General features: G+C 41.1%; 1 protein-coding gene across 1 annotated transcript in view; it reads right to left on the bottom strand.

The window, feature by feature from the left end:
* ubl3a (ubiquitin-like 3a) overlaps positions 1-21,911 on the bottom strand; it is a 35,564-nt gene extending 13,653 nt beyond the window's left edge. Inside the window, exon 1 of the mRNA XM_005951285.3 lies at positions 21,161-21,911. Coding sequence (XP_005951347.1) covers positions 21,161-21,187 — 27 coding nt within the window. The 5' untranslated portion in view covers positions 21,188-21,911. The remainder of the gene's footprint in view (positions 1-21,160) is intronic.
* Between the last annotated feature and the right edge of the window lie 854 nt (positions 21,912-22,765).

Below are 22,765 nucleotides of genomic sequence, written 5' to 3'. Positions count from 1 at the left end.
GGGGGGGGGGGGGGTGTAATGCTCTAATCACATTAAACGTTAGCTTTTGCAAGCTTATCTTTCTTTCCTCCCTAAAATGCGCTACCTCTAATCTTTGTTTTCAGACCTGAAACATTGCAAACTGAAGTTTAGCAGTTTCAAGCAGGGTCCTTGAAATTATGCTGAATTTCAAGGATCCTGCCCTCGGTTGTGGGCAAAAGACCTGCAACTGACAAATAAAGGCTATCTCATCTCTCATCAAAGGGTGTGCCAGGCAACAGATTGGTGAACCAGCTTGTTAGGTGCACCAATAGCCAGGCCAACTTTACTTCTTTATCTTTTAATGAATGGGTGACATGCAATGACTTCTCCCCACTAAGGGAGGTGGATAAATTGCGATAAACAAATGTGGCTTTATTAAAAATAAAAACAATATGTGAAACAACAAGAGATGTGGGCGTCTTTTGTGTTTTGCATTAACCAGTGTCAATGAACTTCTTTGCTAGTGATGCGATAAAAACAATAAAAACTGTGGTGTAATCGTGACTGGATATTTAATAGACTAACTGACTGCATTTTAACAAAATGTTTCCCTGGCAAAGCAATGATGATGTGTTTAAGTGAAAAAGTGAAATAATTAGGCTCAGGGACAGAGAAGAAATATGGATTAACATAATTTTTAAGAAATATTTTTAAGAAACAGTGCAACACTCATGCACATTCATACAGACATGACTGTGCAGATGATAAATTTGGATATCAGCATGTTCACTGTAGGAAAAGAGAGCAGAAGGACCTTTACCCAGTTGAAATGTTTATTATTAACTTTGCTATCTTTATAGACCGCATATCTACAATTGCTGGTGTGTCATGCTTTGTTTTGACATGGCTTTCCAACAAACACTAGATAGGTATTGTTTCCATGAAACAGAGAGAGGTCAGACGAAAGACAGTGGTGCTAAGGTTAAAGAAAGATAATTTGACAAAAATATACACTTTGAAAATAAATTAAGCCAAGAAGAAGTCATTATCGTTACATGTTTACATCATGCCAACAAGATGCAAACAAACTGGCAGAAAGGGGCTGAGGGAGAATCTTTCAAGCAGTTGCCAGACTGAGAGGAAACCTAATCTTCCTCCAAACTTTTAATGTTAAGAGAAATTGTCGTCTTTGCTCTTGCAACAAGAAAGCTCCAGCAAAGCAGTCTGGCTGGTCAAAATTTATTCCAACACTGCTGATTGTGCCTACAGCCATGCTATGATGGCTGCTATGTCAACACTTGTGGTAAACAGGGGCCTAGTTAGTCATCTGTGCTATTTTGTTCTGTTTTTCTGGATATATGTGAGCTCCTCTCTGTGATCATGTAATCAGTGTACAAAATAATAAAAACACCATCTGACTGAAGTCCTTGCAGACTCGAAGCTGGAAGTTAAATGTGGCACATGCACTTAGTTTTGTGGTGCTCCTCTTCTGTGTTCGAACGACAAAAATACTGACCAGGATGCACGCGAGCTACAAAACGCAGTCAAGTTTGTACCTATTTAATACATAGGAGAGTTGGTTCTCTATGGTTCTTGAAGCTTGCTCTGTTTCTTTTCTCACGTTGTATTGACAAAAGTATATGGACATTACACCTACAGGAGCTGCTCGGCCCATATCCATACCAATAGGCGCTCCTGGTGCGCAATTTCTGTCCTGATGTTAATGCCAGAGGAGGTTTGGGGCTCTGCAGTTAGTCAGGAGCGCATCAGTGACTTTTACAGATGCTCAGCGACCTTGTAACTTTATGTGGTCTGCCACTTTGAAGCCGAGTTGTTGTGGCTTCCTCTTTGCAATAACACCACTTAAGGCTGATCGAATATCTGAATATCTAGGACAGAAGAAATTTCACAAACTAACATGCTGCAGCAGCTGCATCCTGTTACAGTATCACAGTACCAGGGAGCGCTTTAGAACGACCCATTCTTTCACAAATGTTTGCAAAGGCACGCTGCATGGACAGGTGCTACCTACCTGAATTCACAGTTTAAGATCAGTGTCCTAAACCTTTCGCCCTTTTAGTGTACCGTACTCGAAGCTCATGCTTTATGGTTCTTGAAGCTTGCTCTGTTTCTTTTCTCACATTTGTTTAGGTAATTTGCATATTTGTGGTCTTGAATACTGAATGCAGTAAGAACAGAGAAAGAAACCTTGACAGTGTTCAGCCTTGCTTGCATTTCCTGTTTTAAATGGAATTTTCAGACCTCGCTTTATTTTTATTTTTTCCCACTGTAGCACAACCACAGGAAGGAAACAACAGGGCAACAGGTGTTTATTTTTACATAATGACCCTGACGGTGCTGAGTTTTATTTTGCTGTTATTAGTTAGAATAGAATAATCTTGGTTATTTTTTCCTTTTGTGTCCCGATTGCTCCTTTAGCTACATTTTGAAAGAACACATGTTTAGCACTGCTGCTGTGAAATAAATTCATCTTTTGATGAACAGGGGACTTGTGATTTATCCTCTGTTATTTATCCTTTCAGAGACCCTTATCCTCACAGTTTTTCAAACAGCAACTAGCATTTCCCCTCCCCTGTTATATGCCTCCACAGACCAGTCAAGATGCAGTTTACCTCTGTGTTACATTTGACAGTTTAATGTAGCTGTTCCTCATCTCAGTAGAGGAACTATGGGTCGTAGATTTTGTTAGCTGTGCAGCTGTGCTGTAAAGTCCCGTCAGCCACTCTTCTGATTTCTGATATAGATGCAAAATATATTAAAAATATATTTTAAAAAAATCATTTGACTTGTTCTTGTTTTGCTTTGTGTCTTCTGTGTTTTTGAACAAATTTAATGTGGGAAAATAAAAAAGAACGGTTCCACAACAGCCCTGGTTTCTCATGTGACCCCCAATCCTGATCTGTACTTTCACCACAATTTCAAGGTGTACACCAAAGGTTATTGTGGACCAATCAGTATCCACCTTGCTTGTTTCAAAAATAAACTCAGTTTCCGAGTTACGTTGTTGAATGTAATAAAAGAGGTGTTTCCACTGAAAATTATGGTGTCTTGGGTATGAAAAGGGAGCTATCTTGTCATAATCCCACCCATTTTGTTTTCCTCAAGACAATGTGGGAAGGGCTGTACCCAGTGACAAGACACCAGCTTATCACAGGACTAGCAGAGGGAGACAGACAACCATTCATACTCACTCGCTTCACTTATGGACAATTTAAAATTACCAGGTAACTTAACCCTGTGCATGTTTTGGACTGTGGGAGTGTGCCCACACAGACACCTGGAGAACATGGAAACTCCCCACAGAAAAAACCCATTTGACTGGATTCAAACCCAGGACCTTCCAGTGCTGCCCTCATCTTTCCATAATTAACATATAAAATCCAAACATATGGACAAGAAATTTCATCATCCTTCACCTCTGAACAACACAATCAAATCTCTTCATCCTTGACTCAAACTGTGTGCCAGATGCACAGAAATACCTGAAATACATTGTGTTAAAAAGAATGAGATTGAAGTGAGGTCTCACAGAGACCTTGACCTTTAACAGTCAAAGTCTAAAGAGTTACTTTATGAATCCAAACACATACATGCACTAAATGTGAAGAATTCCCTTAAGGAAAGCATTTTAGGACATCCGGAGCCATGAACAGCTATGCCATTTTTAAAAAGCATCATATATGTTCTCAAATCTTAACATAAATGAACATGATAACAAGCTGATAATTAAGTGTTTAGAAAATCATACATCTCCCTGCCTCAATATAGGCAGAAGCTTGTTCAGTGACCATAAAACACCACCCTATTTCCTGTTGGACTCTATTAGGGGACATTAATCATTAAATAGAGTATCTACTGTAAGAGCGATTTTAAAAGCACCACAGACCTTTATCAGATGCCCTTTCTTAGGCTGCTTCCTAACTTCCTGTAGTATAGGCAGCTAATGGCTGCATTACAGTACTAATAGCATTGTAATAGTGTGCTTTCTTTCCTTCGCAGCATCCTCAAACTTTCTACAGCAGTTTGATTGGGCAAAGTAAAGACACCCTCTGCTTAGAGATCATCTGCAAAGGCTAAAAATTCATAAAGGTTATTCCATGATCATTGTATAACACTGAAGGCCTTTCTTCCCTGACTTCAGCGCTGACCTTGTGGTTTGGATTTGCATCTATGGAGCTTCACTACACCTCCAGGTTTTGAATCCAAGGGTAATCCGATCCAAGAGAGATGAAAACTCGCTTTTTCGGCAGCTCCCACTACTACCAGTCACATGTCTGATTACACAGTTGCCCCATCATGCCTCGCATCTCTCTCCAAGCCCTTGTCCCTTTGTAGTGTCATTCAAAAAGACCCATCCTTTGATATGACGACGTCCTCATCATAGCCAGAATATGCTCTGCTCCTCTTTCTTTTTTTTCTCTGTCCCTCTCCTTCCTGTCACAAGCAAGATCAGCCGTTTCCTGTGCTGTACCTGACAGCCTTTAATCCATCAGCTGCTTCTCTTCTCTCCAGAAACAGGCAGGGCCTTCTTTTCATGCTGTCATCATACTCCTCCCAGCCTTCTCTGAAAACCTGCTTTGCTCGACACACACACACACACACACACACACACACACACACACACACACACACACACACACACACACACACACGGCTACATTCCTCTCTCTCTTATAGGCACCAGGTAGGTGCCTTTGTTCACACATTCCTTCTATGCTTTCTCTGTGTGTTCGGAGCTGTCACACAAAGTTTTACTTCTTGCGGCTTTCTCCTGCGTCCCGTGTGACTGTTAAGGACTTCACACTTTAAAAATGGCTGTTCAACACATCAGGAACAAATGAATTAGCATGACAAATGTGCACAACACTATAACCGAAAGGCAGTGAGTTACCTGCAGATAGCCCACACTCTAACAGAATACTGTATGCTGAATGTGAAGCAGAGAGGTCAAAGAGATCTTTATCCAACAATGATATAAGAGTCAGAAAATGTTATGGTGATGGTGTAAGAGCTGACAGACAGGACCATGCACCTGATTTATCAGCCAGGGTTCAAAATTTCCCTGTTTATAGTTTACTTTTGTTAAAAAAATTAAAAGAAAACTGCTTCATAACCAGCTGTATCAACTGATTATAAAGACAACATGGTTTCTACTGTAGCGAGGCTGAGGGTACAGGATGGCTATTATATGCAGGTCAAAGGTCACTTCATGCTCTTTCCACAATGAAATACACCATGTTGATTTTTTTAAAAACAACAATAAAAGTGTTTTAATTAAAAGTGCGCAACACACCTCGGGGTTAGAAAATTGCGTGGAAAATTTTTACGCATTTAATAAACAGAAGAACGGAGGAGACTGTGAAGGGCGGTACGCAGAAACATTAATGAGAGAAAAACGATGACGGTTTCACAGAAATATCCGAACAGTATTTTCAGTGTCACTTCCCAGTGTCTGTGAGCATCTGTAACAGTTTAGGGCTCTGTAACAGCCCTATCCTCACCCTTCATCCAGGGGAGGCTCCACTGTCATCATCTCAACAGGGAAAACAAAACTCCACTAAATACTTTTAGAAAGAAATGTAGGAAAAAAAGACAAAAAACACAAACAAGTTGTCAACTGGAAGAAATTTTAAAGCTACAAGAGAGAAAAAGAGGTTTGCAGAGCCCTGTATCCCACAACATTACCAATATGCAGGCCCGATGCAGTGATGACAATGACAAGTCAGAAGCCACAGCATACATAGGAACCCCTGACACTTATAGTACTGAGGAAATGAGACAGTGTCACAGCAAAGACAGAGAGGCCCAAAGCAGGATCAACAAAGGTGAAATAGAGGCAGTAAGAAGAGGAAGCATGGTGAACAATGAGATAAAAGGACTTTCAAGTATCCACCACTAAAGCATATGCACACACATGAACATACAAACATTTGTGTGCGCATTCAAAATGACTGCTGTGGGAGTTGGCGACGCTCCGGTTTTAAAAATGTGGGCAGAGATGTCAAATTACTCTTGTACGCTTCAATCGATTCTTCTCTGATCCACCTGTGAACCTCTCGACTATCCATTTCTCACTTTGTGGGTAAATTCGAGGCAAAGTGTGACAGAAAAAAAAAGAGATTACAAGGTACAATGTTTGATAAAGTGATAAAAAAATATATATCACTGGTTGCGCAAAGCTGTGATGAAATTATGCTTTGCGTGGCTGAGAAAGAAGTTGAAAATGATGCGTCTGGAACTGATAAAGAGTTCACCAAGACGTTTGTTTGCCCACGTGTACGACTCGCTCCCGCCTGTTGGGTTAATACACATCACCTATTTCTGAAGTGCTTCTGCATGAAAGCAAAAAGAAACTGAGAGCTATTTATAACTTTCCTCCGGAAAAAGGCTATACGGTAGGTGCGATGCATGCTTCATCACGAAACCTCAGAAACCTCTCTTCATAAATCTTGCTCTTATTGGGTTTTTTTAAATACTGTCTCTGTTACTCTCCTTGTATAAAGGATTGCATTTCTAGGAAACCTATATCTATAAAAACATGCATCTTTTTTTCTCTCCTACATGAACTGCATTCAATTTGCACAACTTATTTCTTTCTTGAAATGTGGGCTTTTGGAACAACTAAACACCTGTAATCTAACTTCAGTCTTATCTTACCCAAAGAAACCACAACCTTAACCCTCTTAACAGGTATACGCACAGTTTCCTATCCTCTGAATGTCAAGTGAATTCCTCTAAAAGTTACAGTGTACTGCCTTATTGTCTTTTTCTTGGAAACCGTTGCTGAAGAGGCTCAAAAAAAAAGCAACAACAACAACAAAAACTATCAACTTGTTCACCAATTAATGCTGGCAGAAAAAAAAATTTCAAGGTTAGTGTTTGTAATAAACACCATGAACAGTAGTATAAAGATTTTAAGGTACAGAATTACAAAAAACAAAACAGCAGTAATAATAATAATATAATAAATGGCTTAGTGAGCAAGAAACTAACTTATCTAGCCTCTACTAACTGTAAATTTTATTGGAAATTGAGATTTCTGTCTTTTTTATTCCACAGCAGGTTGCAGTGTTATAGCATCACACTCAGTTCACATTGAAATGCACAGAATTCAAGACAAGCAACACATTGCAGCAGAAGTGATGACGCAATATCACAACTACACAGTCACATTCAACTACAGCGCAGCCCACCTAGACCCTTATTTGTTTGTTTGTCAGTGCAGCTATGTCACGTCGTAACTGACGGTAACTGACGACTAAGCTAACGACTCTTGTTTACATCGCAGTCAAAAAATAAAAGGTTGAAGCTATGTTTTAAGTGTAGTGTTAAACTAAAACTTTAAGAGCAGTCTCAGATATGAGCTGTGTGTGGGTTACTATTTGCCTTTTGTGCTCTACTGTAACCTAAACTGGTGTAGGTAATGAGTAAATGGTCACAATGCAAGTACATTAGGAAACACTGACACCATAGCACGAAAAACAGCACGGAAAACACTGGGTGTTGTCTCCTTGTTTTGGCTCCCACTAAGGTTTTTCAGGGTTTTGTTATCAGTCAACAACTCTCAAGGTGTGCTTAAAGAACAAAACCAACATTTGTGTGTGTTTCCTTTTTTTTTTGCATTCAGTGTAACTGAAAGCTACAGGTGTTGAAACTGCCTGGAACAACAGACTCTAGGGACATGTATGACTTACATTATCTTTTACATGTATACTATAATGTGTGTGTATACATGGTTGTCTTGTTTTGAATCAGCACTGGATTCTGTTTGGATTTTTTCCTTTCTTTCACTCTAATTTTCTACACATGCAGGCGTGTTGCACACACACACACACACACACACCCACACACACACACACACACACACACACACACACACACACACACACACGATGATTGCTGGTGATGGCACTAAAGTAGGGACATCCTGTCCTTTACCTCATTCGTCCTACCATTTGCTCAGCCTGCTCACGCCTCCTCCTCTCTTTGTCCTTTGCTTCCATCACACAGTGTCTCACCAATGTGACTTCCTCCCGTGTGCTTTCCCCTGCCTATTGCTATGTAAAAAACCCTGGAGACATGTAAAGCATCCCCATGCTGCTCTTCCCCTCCCTACCTCCCAAGAGAGCTGCATGCTCTGATGTGACCTCTGCCTTCCCCTGTCTCCTCTTCATCCTCCCTACTGTGTCAGCCCCCCTATCTCCCAAGAGGTGTGCAGTCCAGGTAGTCAATTTGTAACTTTCAGGTTTCCCCCGCCCCCAAAGAACGAGCTTTCCCCTGTACTACATCAGTGCCTCTATAATTAATTGATCACATGCATTTTCAGAATCATAGCCAGCAATTAATTAAGAAAAGAGGGCAATCCCTCCCCTGTTAATCGCTTCTAGAGTGTGAAAATTTGGAGGATTAAGTGAACAAAATAAAAGGAAATGGCCATCAACAGATTTATTGGCATTCCTCCTTGCAAAAATCTTTTTGGCGGTATTTGCAGGCAGCAGATTAATGCAAATCGGTCTTGTCTTGAAATTAAAAGTGCATGTTTATGAAGTAAAGGCTTAGCGGGAGTGTTAAAGACCAACTGATATAACATGTGAGGGGGGGACAACAGAGTCAAGAGTAGAAACGGCCCAGAGACAGCAGTTATATCCACGACACTGCATTTTCTTTTCTCCTTCAGAAACAAGCACTGCCCTGTAGTCACGACTCACGTGATGCCGAGTGTGTGTAGAGGAGAAACTGTGTGTCTGTGTGGATGTGTCTGTGTGTATGTCTGTGTGTGGGTCTGTGTGTTGGAGGGGAAGAGAGGGAGGCACACACAGAGACATAGCTGGCAAGCTAAAATGCCCTCTGTGCAGGAATTCACCAGATGGTACTGGACAGAAACCAGGGCTATGACACACACACACACACACACACACACACACACACACACACACACACACACACACTACATTATCTGAGCCTATTTAAGAATGAGAATTAAAGAAAGTTATTAAATTCTGACACAAGATTATGCAGTAAGAAACCAAAGAATTATTAAAATGAGCCTAAAGCAAAATTTAACTTGAGGTCATCCGGCTGTTTGCAATTAAAAACAGACTATTAGGCAATCACAATATTAACAATGCAACTAGCACTAAGCCTCATAAAGCGAGACAACAGACAGAGGATTGCAAGAGTAGGCACATTAGAGATTTCACCATACCATACAATCCTGTATAACATAATGCAATCTAATGAAATGGCCTTACAACAAATCAATGGCTCTGCGATGAATGTTATCTCCATGATGCTCATTTGCTGTTTGGGGAAATATCTACATTTATGTCTTGTTTCATTTCTTGAGAAGGGCCGTGGTGTTGTTGTGTTAAATAACACTGCAGCGGATGTTACAATAGCTCACCGGGTTGAGAAGGGGGGCCCAGAGGCCATAAGGCTATTGCAGAGGCGTCTCTTCCCCGGCTCTGTCTCCCAGCTTTCCTCGCCACTCTCAAATGCTCTGTCATAATAAAGACTAAAAGTCCCCCCCCCCTTCCCGCCCATTAACATGATGCATTTACTTGCATCACCCACACAATAGCCTAAACGTTCCAAACTTCCAAAAACCTCAACAGAAATCTCCTACAACTTCAATTAAGTGATAATAAAAAATGTATTAGTTATCTGATCAAAACAAACATAAATTTAGCACGTCTTTGTGTCTGCAGAATATAAGACATGCACCGGCAGTTTTCATCATTGTTTATTTATTTTTTCATTGTTCTGGTTAAGGCTTTTAGCCTCCGATTATGCTCGTTTGTACACAACAGGAAAAAGGAAGCCTCTGTGGGGAGACAGTGGAGGCAAGCAGTTACACAAGCAACAACAGGAAGGCACAGGATAGCGACAGAGGGGGGAGGGGATTCATGAGGTTTCATATTGTTCCAATACGATACAGACGCCCGAGTGAGGTTAAGGGATGTTGTGCTGCTTCTGTAATGTAAGCAGAATTGAGATGATGGCACACACGTGTCACAATAAAGGAATCTGCGTCACACATAACCACCTGAGATGACAGAAGTGGCTGAAGATGCAGAAGTTTGGTTAACCATTTCAGAACGAAGCACAGCACGCTTTCACAAACAAGGGTGCTTTTTATACAATGCTGTGACCTTTAGATTAAAAATTAAACAGGATTACTGTGCCTCTCAGCCTTAATGGTTCGTCTGAGCTTTAAACTCCACTGTACCAACATCAGCTGACTGAGGAGTCTGTGCTAAATGAAAGCCAGCTAAACTTAGCTGAAATGTGCCAGCTTTATATATACAGACACACACAAGCATCTGAGCTTCCAAATGCCACTAGCCTCAAACACTAATTTAGGGCCCACTGACTGGTTCTGTAACCGTATATCTGGCACACGGGAGCCACTTCACAGAGATGTGTAATTAGCCTAAATCATGGTTGATATCTGATGTCTTCTATGTAAGTCAAAGTTCTGCCATTTCCCCCCGACATAAACGGTTGTTCCTTATTACCAGAAACTGAGAAAAACAGTTCAAAAGCCTTCAGTCACGTCAGTTCAAGGTCTAATGCTTCATTGCTGCTAGCTAGTTTAGATAAGAACACACACACACACACACACACACAAGTGTGCACACACAAAAGCCCTGCCAGGATCATTAGAGATCTTCATCGAGCGCTCCATAGCATCTAACATGCAATGACAAATTTGTGCAAGACACCATGAAGGCCAAACATACCCTCTCTCTATTCCCCATATCAACCAGCATGCATGCACACAAACACACACACTCTCCCTTTTTAACTCTATGACCTCTGCCTCTTGATTCCTCATTGCCCATTTCCACCACCTGTGTCTATGTGAATATATTAAAACCAGAAAGACAGGAGAAAGACTCTGATTATGTTACTCTTTAATTTGACATCATTACAACCCAAAACGAGCCAAAAACACACCCTGCCAATTTTCTGTTACATCCTGTTCGGCATAAGCTTGACATTACTTCAGTATTAAGAACACATCCCGTACACAAACACACAGGAGTTTCTTAGTAGGCTTGGTGCGAGGACTCACACAGCAAACTGAAGTTGCACAGAGGGGATTTTCAGCGGCTGAGGCAAAAAAAAAAAAAAAGCCGGAATGCTGGTGTGACCGTTCTCAAAGTGGCAAAACGGAAATAAAGTTGGATTCGATTCTGGCCAAATATTTTCTTCTAGCTTCAGCCGCTCAATTTTTTCTCTCCTGTGTTTATAATCACACAAATATCATGTTCTGAAACTCTTCTGAACTTAGCATTTTCAAATAACATAACAAAGTGACTGTTTAATAACTGAATCAATTATCAAACAATCACAGCAGCAGAAACGCTTACAGAAACAATTATCAGCTGTTGCCTCTTCTAGCTATGATACAATTAAGACAAGTCAAAGCATGGCATGGTGCTCATCATCTGATGATTGCAGACAATAAACATGATATCATCTCCTTTTCAGAGAAAGCCATTACCTTATCATTAACTGTGCTATATGTAACTATCTAACCCTGTTCTCTACCTACCAACAGACTGACCATGTCACTGTTGTGCCAGATCTCGGTGTTTTTCAGAAGCTGGTGATGGGATGGGTCTGCTCTACAGGGGATACCCTACAACCTGGAGGACCACTCTAACCAGCACCTCCACGACACCGTGAACTAGGTGACTGCCAAACAGCCACTACAGCTGCAGTAAAAGATGATGATGCTGAAGTCCACATCTAAACTCACAGCTAATCATGAGACCTAAATCTGTTGGGTGAATCGTGACTCATATCTCGGATCTTGGTCATACCACATAAAATCATCTTCATCCTCATAATCATCATGTGGCCAAACTGCCCTCCCCAATCTGCTTCTGAATGACACTAGGCTGGGTTGATTTTAAAAAAAGAACAAGAAGCTGTGTCAGACTTTTTACATTTTGAAAACACAGAGAGGAAAATCTATGACTGACAACCACAACGGAGTACAAGTCTGGTTTAAAAGACATGTGTTTGATGACCTGAGGTCAGCGGATCCTTTTGGAACATCCAGTCAATGAGGCTTAACCTTTGGATGACTGCTCCATGGCTCACACCTCCCCTGTTTGGGGCCCAAAGAGTTTCAACGCTGACCCTCTAATTCTCTCGGTACGTGCTGTCTGTCTGAGTGCTCTGGCACAGGGTGTCTGAATATCAGGACAGATTTAAGCACTGATGTAGAAACGGCAGCCTGTCCAGAAATGTATGAGAAAGAGGGCTATTTGATTCATGCCCGGTTCTATTCAATTCAATTTATTGTCATCACACAAAGCCGAGCCAGTGCAATGAAATTTGCAGCATCAATCAGGGCAGCACAGCGACACGACAAGTGCACAGATCGAGACCTTCGCTGGCTCAAATAGAAGGAAGATCAATACAATGTTCTCCATAGAATTACCATACGATAACATGCATGCGAGTATAGGGTAAGATAAACAGCAGATTAACGAGTTTATTAGTAACCTGTTATTACTGATAAAGTGGCAGAGCATGGCAGTCTCTGATCCAGTCATTGTGTTGTTCCATAACATGAACAGCGCAGACACACACATATACATAGAGCCTGTCCTGGCACAGCGAAGCTTTAATATAAATGTCCCCTCAGCTGGAAATTGTTTCCAGCGTAGCTGAAAGACCGCTTTTATTGAGCTAGTTAAACACCCCCACCCCATCCCCCTTTTCTCCTACACACAACCAGCACACACGCTCCTTTTTTATACTCGACATAATACTTCTAAAGAAACACAAGGTATTTTTCTGCATTTGTAAGCCTTTTTTTAGATTTACTTAAATTATACACCGAAAAAACAACAGTGTCACAGTTTTAAGTAAAGTCCCCATCGTGTAATGTCGTTTGAATGACATTAAATATAAAGCATGACATTATAAGAGGACCCAAAAGTCTGCAAATGTAGTTAATGCCTGGTGTAAACCTGAAATAAATGCATTACTCATTTAGAATGAACATGTTTGTGCAGAATTTTCATCAGCGGGGGGGGGGGATGGAAAAATACAAAAGCGTCCAGTTTGCATTAATGATTCACATTAGTTCACATTGCCGGTTGGGGGAAAAAATGACAATGAGCAGCATATTTAATGACGCTATCATGCCCCCTTTGCACAACTGCCTCGGGTGGTTGAGAAAACGATATAAATGAACAAAAGGTTTTCACTCGGTCTCCTTTTGGAAAACAAGACTTTCTATGTAAAGGACATTATAATGAGCTTTCGTTAGACTGCTCATCTTCCTTTTCACGTCTAACTCTGTGGCCCTTTCTCAACTCGTGTTTCTCTTCCTCTTTTCATCTTCTTAATTCAGCCGGCTGAAGCATGAATTTAATTCCTTTAGTATTAGGTGGCAGCTCAGCTTCTCCTTATCTCTCTTTTACAGTTAAGCTGCTGTTTTCTTAGACGTTAACTTAAAATACATTGTGGTCCTGTCTTTGATTATATTTCTGGGTTTATGGCGATTTAAAACAGATGAAGAACAGTGGTGGGATTGTGCATTTGGGTGTTTTTCTGCCAGAGTTATATTTGCGCCATCATGGGATGGGCCTTTAGCTACGTCAAGTTGGGAGATTTACAATTTACAGGAAACATAATTGAATGTATTGATGACATTTGTGTGATTATAGACTCACAGTGTCTTTTTGTATGGCTAGCCAGTGACATAAGGCGTTAAATGATACAGTGCCAGCAGCACAGGAACAGCATCATTACATGCAAACAGCGGCTTTTTGAAGCCAGTCCAGTTTGTCCTGGGATCTGGAGCAAAAGTGAGCTGGCGTGGGTGTTACTCCACCGGCAACACCAACAGCAAATACGTCACATTTAACAGCAAGAAGAGGTTGTGCGTTCGCTGCTTCCTTCATGCAAATATGCACATGCTCACATTTGTCAAAAAATAAACATGCACATCGACATTAAAAGCAGCTGCAAGCGCACGGGGATTCATTTGTTGAGTGTGCGAGCGCTTGTGTACGACTTACATTCATATCCCCTCATTTAAGTCATGCTTGGACTGAACCATTTGGCACAAAAGCCTAAGAGTGTCCTCGGGTTACTTTTGTCCTGAGGTGTTTTGTGTCCAGCATCTACTACTAAGAACATTTCTGTTTTGGAAGAGCTCAATGCCAAGAAATCACAGTTGTCACATCACTATTATTGCTCCAAGGACACAAACATTTACAACTACAACCTGAATTTTATACAGTTTTGTATTTTCAATTGAGTGTAGCTATAGCCGTTTAAATTCACTTTAGCTTTTGTCATTTAAAAATGTTCTGTTTTAGTTTCAGTGTTAGTTAGTAACTGCATGCAACAGCTGCCTGTCTACTATTAAGACTATTAAGAGGATCAGAATCAGACGAGTAGACCAGTTTCATCTTGAATTACCAGCCCCCACTCGCCCCCAAAATGATGAAGCAGTTCAACGCATTCCTCAGCCTGTGCAAAGCCATACCTGCCAACACCAACTGCTGAAAAGGGGAGGGTTTTCTAACGTAATAAGTGCTTATCCCAACACAAGCACAATCTGTCTTTTTCCTTGTAATTCCTTGGGGTGACTTAAACAACTATTCCCTCTTTTAATAAAATCTGTGCCAATCCTGAATTCAAAAATAGGAAAAAAAACTTTAACTTTATTATAAGGATCCAAACGAGGAAGTAACACTTTATTTATACTCCACAGTATTTGATTGTGGAGTTAATGTTTAAAAGCACCTGTAACAGCACAGAGGCTGAAGGGAAACCTAAATTCTGCAGAAAACAAATTGATCATCATTATTGATGTTTACTGTTTTTGCTTTGGGGAACTTAAATATCAATGAGACTGCTTTTTTATAAGTGGAGTTTTTTTATTCCTCCACAGCTGCTCCATATGTTACTCATTCTTCAACCATAATGTTTTACTTTGGTTTGGAGCAGCCAAGAAAAAAGAAACAAAAAAGCAGGTTAATCATCAACTGTATATAAAAGATGGCCCCCAGCTTCCAGGTCAGAAAAGTCTGCATTCTTTCCAAAGGCCAGTCCTTTTTTATGTTCAGTTTGTCAATTATTTTCCCACAGGGAGAATAACAGTTTATAAAGGATGGCATGGAAAAGGATGGGTGGGCAATGTCCAACAACTGCAGGTCCTCTAGGTGTCACTTGAGGCTGGCTCCAAAAGACACCCAATCCCCAAAATGAATAACTTAACAGCATTAGAAAGCATGGTTATGGCCTGGTCCAAAAACAGTTTGAACCTTTATGGACAGTCTATGGACAAGTCAACTCCCTGGATAAATTCAGGGCATGGCTAAATTGTTTTGACAGGTATCCCAATAATGGCACCGGATTAGTGTCTGCTAGGCTTCATCCACGTCCTTCCAGTAACTAAACTGGACCTGTTCACTCTGTGTGTGTGCTGTTGGAGCATTTTTAAAGTATTATCTGTCTAATTTTCTTCCTTGTTTTCTACTACAGACCAGCCTATACGTTTGTGCTTTAATTTTGGTGACTGATATTCAGTATTTATTAGTCTGTCCCTTACCACTAATTAGCTAATATGTGCATATCTGCACTGGACAGTTACAGTTTATCAATGCAGCTTGCTAACCAAAGCTTGTCACCTTTATCACTCCACCCATAAGATAACGTCCGGCGTCAACCCCCCCCCCAAAAAAACAAAAAAAGAACAAGGCGTCCCCCAAAGCACTAAAGGTTAGATTTCAAAATGCAGAGTTAGAAGTCAGTGATCAGGTTATTGATGCTACATCCATCTTTTATACTGCATACTGCATGCAAGTCCATCATGCATCATTTACGTACAGTCTATGGTTGAGCTGAATGTAAACACGGCGTTCACTTACAGCACTACACTAACTCTCCAAGCACGATACCATACATGTATAGAAGAAAACTTGCAGCTTCTTAAAAGGTTATGTTCATGAGGTTCTAAAAATTCATATTTTTTACATTAACAAGGACAACACTGCTTAATAGAACAACACGTCAAAGGAAACAGACAAGCTGGGAGAAAGAGATCAGAGAGAACTAACAAGTACGTAGCACTACATATTTGCAGCACATTCACAGAATGCACATGCCCAGACACAGGCCACAATGAAGAACATGCAGGCAAACGTAAGCAAAAAACAGTTACATAACCAATCGATAGATGACAGCTTCTCAGTTGGACTTCCTGTTGGTGTTGTGGACATGCATCAATGCAATTAAATTACCTCTATACAGAGGACTGCTGGGGATATACATTGACAAGAGCTTTTCTAATATCATTAACTGTAAATACAGCTTTGAAGAGCGATACAGTCCATTTTGCAGCGACAAAGCATCCCCTCACAAATTAACTATAAATACAGCAACACAGTCCACAAACAGATCATAAAAAACTTGACAACTCTTTTTCTTTTCCAGTCCCATCAATCAAAATATCGGCTAAATGTATTTGGCTCATTTATGTTTGTTAAAATATTTATATATATTTTAGCTGCTGTATCTATTCGAATCTCCTGACTGGCTTGAAATTAATAGGAATCAGGCACACAGCTCCTGCACCTTCAGAACTACCATTAGAACTTTCCATGGCTCTGCGAGGCCTGCATGTGATGATGCCAGAGTCAATATGTCAACTGCTGCACGGGGGCAAGATGACGTAATCCTGATCTGTGACTCAAGACCGGCAGTACATGGCATTGGTAGCACACACATATCCAACAACATGCTTTCTCCAACTGGCGCTGTCAGGCTTCAGTCATGTTCTCGCTCCCTCTGAAAGTGTCAATCAAAGCCTTGTTAGCATCTCCAGCCTGAAGCTGACAACGCCTGCGGATCTGTCACTGTGGCATACGTGCTGAGCTAAGCTCTAGCTGGAATCAGAACATCAGAACCGGTAGTGTTGTTTTCTGCAGCAAGGATTCCCCACCCATTGTTTCTTTCATTCCTCATCTGCCACCGACACACAGTGGCCTCTGACCCTGACCTTTGACTTCTTTTGTGTGTGTGCGTGCGTGTGTGTGTGTGTACCCAAACAAGTCACTGCGCTGTTTTCGAAACCACACACAGAGTAGATTTATCCAGTCCTAATACCACTAAACAAATCTGATATACAGCATTTCTTTTGCTTTAAATATAGTCACAGTGGCGCAATCAAAACAACTGGATCGACAATAAGGATTTAGCCATAAATCAATTAATCAAGTCATCATAAGTCAATAGACAGAACAAAGAAAAAAATTAACAATAAGTGGAAAAAAAGTCTGTTTTAAGTTGAGATTTGCTCAATGACATCCACACACACTGCTGTACCAACTTCAAAGTCTCCATCAAACCACATCAGCAGCATTTCCAGGCAAAAGACAGAAGACTTCATTGACTTAATAACAGTAATTATTGACTAGGAGCTCACACTGATGTTGTTGTTTTTTTTGTTTGTTTGTTTCAATGATCAAGTTGTAATGAAGCTAGGTCCTCCACGCCAAAGCGAGCCAGTTTGGGTGGTTTGGCATTTAATAAGAATGCCTCCCGGGTGGGCGGCTTCCTCAGAATGCTTTCTGGGAACGCCCAGCTGGGAGGAAACCCAGGGGAAGACTCAGGAGGAACCGGAAAATGCTGCTTAGCCTACTGCCACCTCAGTCCAACTCCCGAGAGTTAGAACTGTACTGTACCACCTGGTTTGTTTTGAGTCAGAGCTGCGATCACCTCCTCCAACACAAATTAACATGTTCTCGCCAGTCCACAAATGACGGGGTGCCTGAATACTACACTCGTTGTGTATGAGTGAGTATGTGTGATCACAGTCTTTATTTCTTCATATCATCTCATAGCAGGATCGCATGTGTTCCTGTAGTAGTAACCTCATCCAACCGGGAAGAAGGACCAAACAGTTAAATTCATTTAAAATTTGCAGGAGCAGTTGATACAAAACTGTGTCGATCAAACAGCTAATTCCTAAATGACTGCTTATTTGATAAAATAGCTGGAAAATGTCCGCAAGTTCTTAAGGACCAAGTGGATGATTTCAAAAAGCTGCATTTTTGCTTTAAAATAGCAGCTAGCTAAATGGCTAATTCGCTGACTTGTGGAAGCACCCTTCACTGACCCAATCACCAAAACTCCTCTGTATCACTGACAAAAATCTGAGATGTGTCGATATGATTAAGAGGTCTGCAAACAGGTTAAACCAAAACTTGCTGTTGTTAATGGTTTAAAACAAGCATTAGCATACAAATGCTGCTGTTACAAGTCTATGTAAGCTGAAGCTCCCTGTCTTGCCTGTTAAGCTGGGACATATCGAAAGCAGCGATGTCTGAAATTCACTCTGCTCTGTGGGCCTTTCACTCTCATCTGTGGCGTATTCATTCAGCTGGGCTTATCTGAAAAAGGGCGCTGCTATCTTCTCCTCTTCCCGCTACTCTCTCCGTCTCTCGTCTCATCTTGTTGCCACAACGCATACCTGCAGTGCACAAAGACCTATCCTTCTACATACTTTCACGCAGACACACACCCAGACTCAGATTCAAGCGTCTCACTGTTGCCATGGGGACTATTTCAACCCTGTCAGCACTTCTAAGATCTGCCCGGAGAGAGGCAATTTGCCCCTCTTCCCATGCTTCGCAGTCTTTCTATCTACCCATCCTCCCCTCCTCCTGCTCCAGCTCCTCCTCCTCTTCTTCTTCTTCTTCTCCCATTCGAAGATGGAAAAAAAATCCCATCCTCCATTCTCGAGAGGCATGACTATTGCTTCTCCTATTCTTTCTGTCAGATTCATTCACCCACAGTGTTTGGCACCAGCAATCTCCTCTCCTCCTACTCTCACTCCCACTCTATACAGCCTTTATGAGGCTGTGTGTATACACTTGCTTCTTCCTCAGGCTGAGTGAACATTGAGGTGGGGGGCTTGGGGAGAATGTGCATCTGCTGCTGATTTCAGCCACACAGGATCAGCTAAGTGCTGAGAGCTGAGATTTTCCCCCCAAATTTCCGTGGGGAACACAAGGGGCCAGTTTGATGTATCGACTGAGCCACACCACAAAAGGGAAGATTAGAAAACCTGAAGTGTCTTACTCATGTGGCGAATCTGACCTTTATGTTTCTTCTGCAGGCATTTTAATAGCGTAAGCCTGGAGCAGGCATAAAAAAAACGATTTAAAAAAGGGGGAAAGGATTACTACTTTGGAGAAGTGAAAAGAATATTATTACTCTACCTCTTAAGAAATGAACTTTATGGCCGGCACTGCCGATAAATGATGTAATAATAATGTGATACTTCCCCAACAGGGGAAATTCTCAGAGAACAAATCAGGCAGAGCCATAAACCAGCTGGCAGGGATTCACTGAGTTGCTTGAAGACAATTTAGCAGGAGGCTTGTGGCTCAAAACCAAAGTTCACTGGCTGAACGATGCTCTTGTGCTACCATAAAAAAATTAAAATAATAATATCCACACCCACAGCCAAGGTGACATAATATTTTAGTATTCAGCTTCCAGTACTTTACAGGTCAAAAGATGAAAGATCCGGCTCATAATTATGTCTGTAATCTGTGAGAATATCTCGCCATTAGCTACACTTTGAGATGCTCTAACACACATATACACAGTGGACGTCTCATTTACTTCCTCAGAGCATTATCCAATTATCCCGACAACATTATGGACCTGCAGCTAAGGGGATCAGCTGAACTTGGACAGGCCGGAGCAGGGCCACAGCTGGGATAGCTGATCTCCCGGAGGGGCCATATTACACGGTTTATCCTTTCTATACATAGACCTGTAAGTATTCTTAGTGCCACCACACGCTGGCAGCAAAGATAACAGCCATAAAACTGTCATGCCCACGGGAAGGGAAGCATTACGTCAAAGACCCAAACCCAGCTAAATGCACTTTGTGATGCTTTTAATTTGTGACAGTGGGGAGACAGGAAGCTGACGTAAATCCTTATGAGGAGAGCTCATAATACACATGACAGCCAGTAAGCTAGTGTAAAACAAGTTAAGATGTCATAGTGACTGAAAGAGTTGCCTGCTGATGACCACTTTTTACTGCCTTTGTTTTAAGGTCTACATCAGTAGGTGTGACATGTCGCTGTATGACGCTGATTTTATAAACTCCAGGGTGCTTTCAGGCTTTCTGCGATGGTACAAGGCTCCAATCTGATAAAGGCATGAGGAACAGATCTGAGCGGGAAGTATCATCAAACTGGGAAATGCAGAGTAATCGCAATACGATAAATCACAGCAACATAATTAAAAGTATGTGTTCCCACAGGATCGTGCTGCTGGTTATTGCAGTTTCTGCTTATGTTTTACAAATGTTTGTGCATGCACTGCCTTCTTTTTTCATGTGTTTGTGTGTGTTTTAAAATGTACTGATCTTTTTAAACTTCATCTAACGTTTCCAGGATGCCATTGTCTTCCACGGCTCCCTCTGCAGCATGAAGATGAATTTCTAAACTCTTGGAACTTTCTTGAGTAATGCATGTGCAATTAACTCAACTTTTCTTTAGCCTCAGGATTTACGAAAGGGTGCCGACCAGAGCTCAAGTGGAGCAAATGATCGGTCCAGCAGTTTGCAATCTAAATATGTTCAATTCAGGTCTGAGGTTCTGATTTCTTCCAAAAGCTGGACCCAGGTAATCTTAAGCTTTGTGTCATGATCAAAACTGCCTGTTAACCTCCACAATCAACTTCTTTCTTCACATTTCCTAACTTTTTAAGTTCTCTCTGGATGCAACTGCCTCACCACAGCAAGATAATATGATGCATAAAAATGAAGGTACACTTGATGATGGATTGTAAATGGAGTATAAAGCTTCCAGAGCTTGCTAAAGGAGCTTCACACTTAGTCAATGGCAGCCTAAAACTTTTTACAACATGTACTTTTAAACAGTCAGCAAGAAGAAAAGAAAAAAGTTGAACTTCCACATTTTATTTCCAGAGAACCTCTGGAGACCCAAATTTGATCAGCCATAAAGGGTCACACATACAGCTGAATTAATAAAAGCAGAAGTAGCGGTCGTGGGCAGGACACACTCAGACGCGTCTGCTTTCAAGTCCAAAGCCTGAGGAAATGAATGGGTGTGAATGTTAAAACAGCGGAGGAGCTGACAGGCATTTCTCTTACCATGTCCGCTGGGGTGCTGCCCGTCATCGTGAAGCTTCTCCCGGTACTCGGAGGTGTTCAAACGCACATACACACACTCACAATCTCCCTCGCAGGGCAGATGCCAATATTCCTTCTCTTTTTTTTCTTCCTTTTTCTCGCACTTGTAAAAAAGCTCCCCGCAGCTCTGACAAACGCGTCCTTGTGGTGTTTTAAAAGCAGGAAAAAAATTTTTTATTCCCGGCGACTCGCTCTTTCTATCTCTGTCTGTCTTTCTTTTTTTCCCACAGTCACAACACTGAGGTAGCCGAGACGTGTGAAAATGCCTCTTCCTCTCTATTGCACAATCATTTCGTTAATTTCTCTCCCTCACAAATCACTGATTTGGGGAAATATACTTAAGATTAGAGGGGCAAACTGTCGACCCGAGGGCCTCCTTTGACCCTCAAACATCAACAATATCCCGATTCAGAAAAAACAGAGGTGCCTGCGACATGCGAAAAAACCAATACTGCTGGCACATCCGGACGCGGACCTTGTTCTCTCGGGGTGGAAAAAGAACAAAAAAACATCCGCAAGGTTAACGGCTGCCGTCCTCTGATAAACTCGGACACGTCCGCCGGTCGGCGTGAAAAGGCGAAACGGTGATATGAGCCGGTCCTGCTCTTTAAAACGCGGGTATGACCGCTGTTAGCGTTTCAGACTGCACTGCTGCACCTTTAGGACCCGTTCAGCTGTCATTCCGCTGCCTCGAGTCAGAGTAAAGCTAGCCAACCATTCAGAACTTCCGGTGTGGGTTTTCAAAATAAAAGAATGTAACCGCTTAAAGGCTTTTTGTGTGAAAGTTTTTCTTTGAAAAAATTGGGGAAAAAATAATGTACAAATCATGACATTAGTCTAGCATGCTGGGGTTTCTATCTGTCTATCTATCTATTTATCTAGCTATCATTTCATTTTTTTTCATATCATAGAACTTCCCACTTAAATTATGATTCTCAAACATTATGTGGTTGTCTCCTCCCACTAAAGTAAGTAATAATATTAATAAATATAAAACACATTAATTCATGAACAATAATAAAAAAATAAAATAAAAGTATCTTATCTATCCATCACTACTAATCCTATTTTCTATTATTATAGTATATTATACTATTGTTTTAGTTGTTCACTGGTAATTTGTCTGATTACTCAGGAAAACTACTCATGTAAGCTGCACAGCTATTTTATTGAAGAACATCTATACAACAGCCTATTAAACATTCATCAAATATTTCATTATCCTTAATGAGCTGTGACAGTGCACCGTGACCTGAAAATCCCAAATGAAAAATTATCTTACTTGTAGGGCACAAGTGGCCTCATGTTATCATTCGTAGTTATTCTATTCATCTGATTTCTTTGACCAGTCTATTGCTGGGCCAACGCAAAGACACAGTCACACTCACCTGTGGCCAATTTACCTGACCCATGCATGTCTTTGGACTGTGGGAAAAAACAGTTTTCCACATGCATGTGCAACCTCCTCACGGACTGGTGGATTTGAACCCAGACCTTATTATTATTATTATTATTATTATTATTATTATTATTATTATTATTATTATTATTATTATTATTATTATT

This window comes from Haplochromis burtoni, unplaced genomic scaffold (assembly GCF_018398535.1).
Source record: "Haplochromis burtoni strain Fernald_Lab_line unplaced genomic scaffold, NCSU_Asbu1 Contig_907, whole genome shotgun sequence".
Lineage (NCBI taxonomy): Eukaryota > Metazoa > Chordata > Actinopteri > Cichliformes > Cichlidae > Haplochromis > Haplochromis burtoni.
The sequence above is the reverse complement of the archived record's forward strand: the minus strand, read 5'-3'. Positions and strand labels throughout refer to the sequence as shown.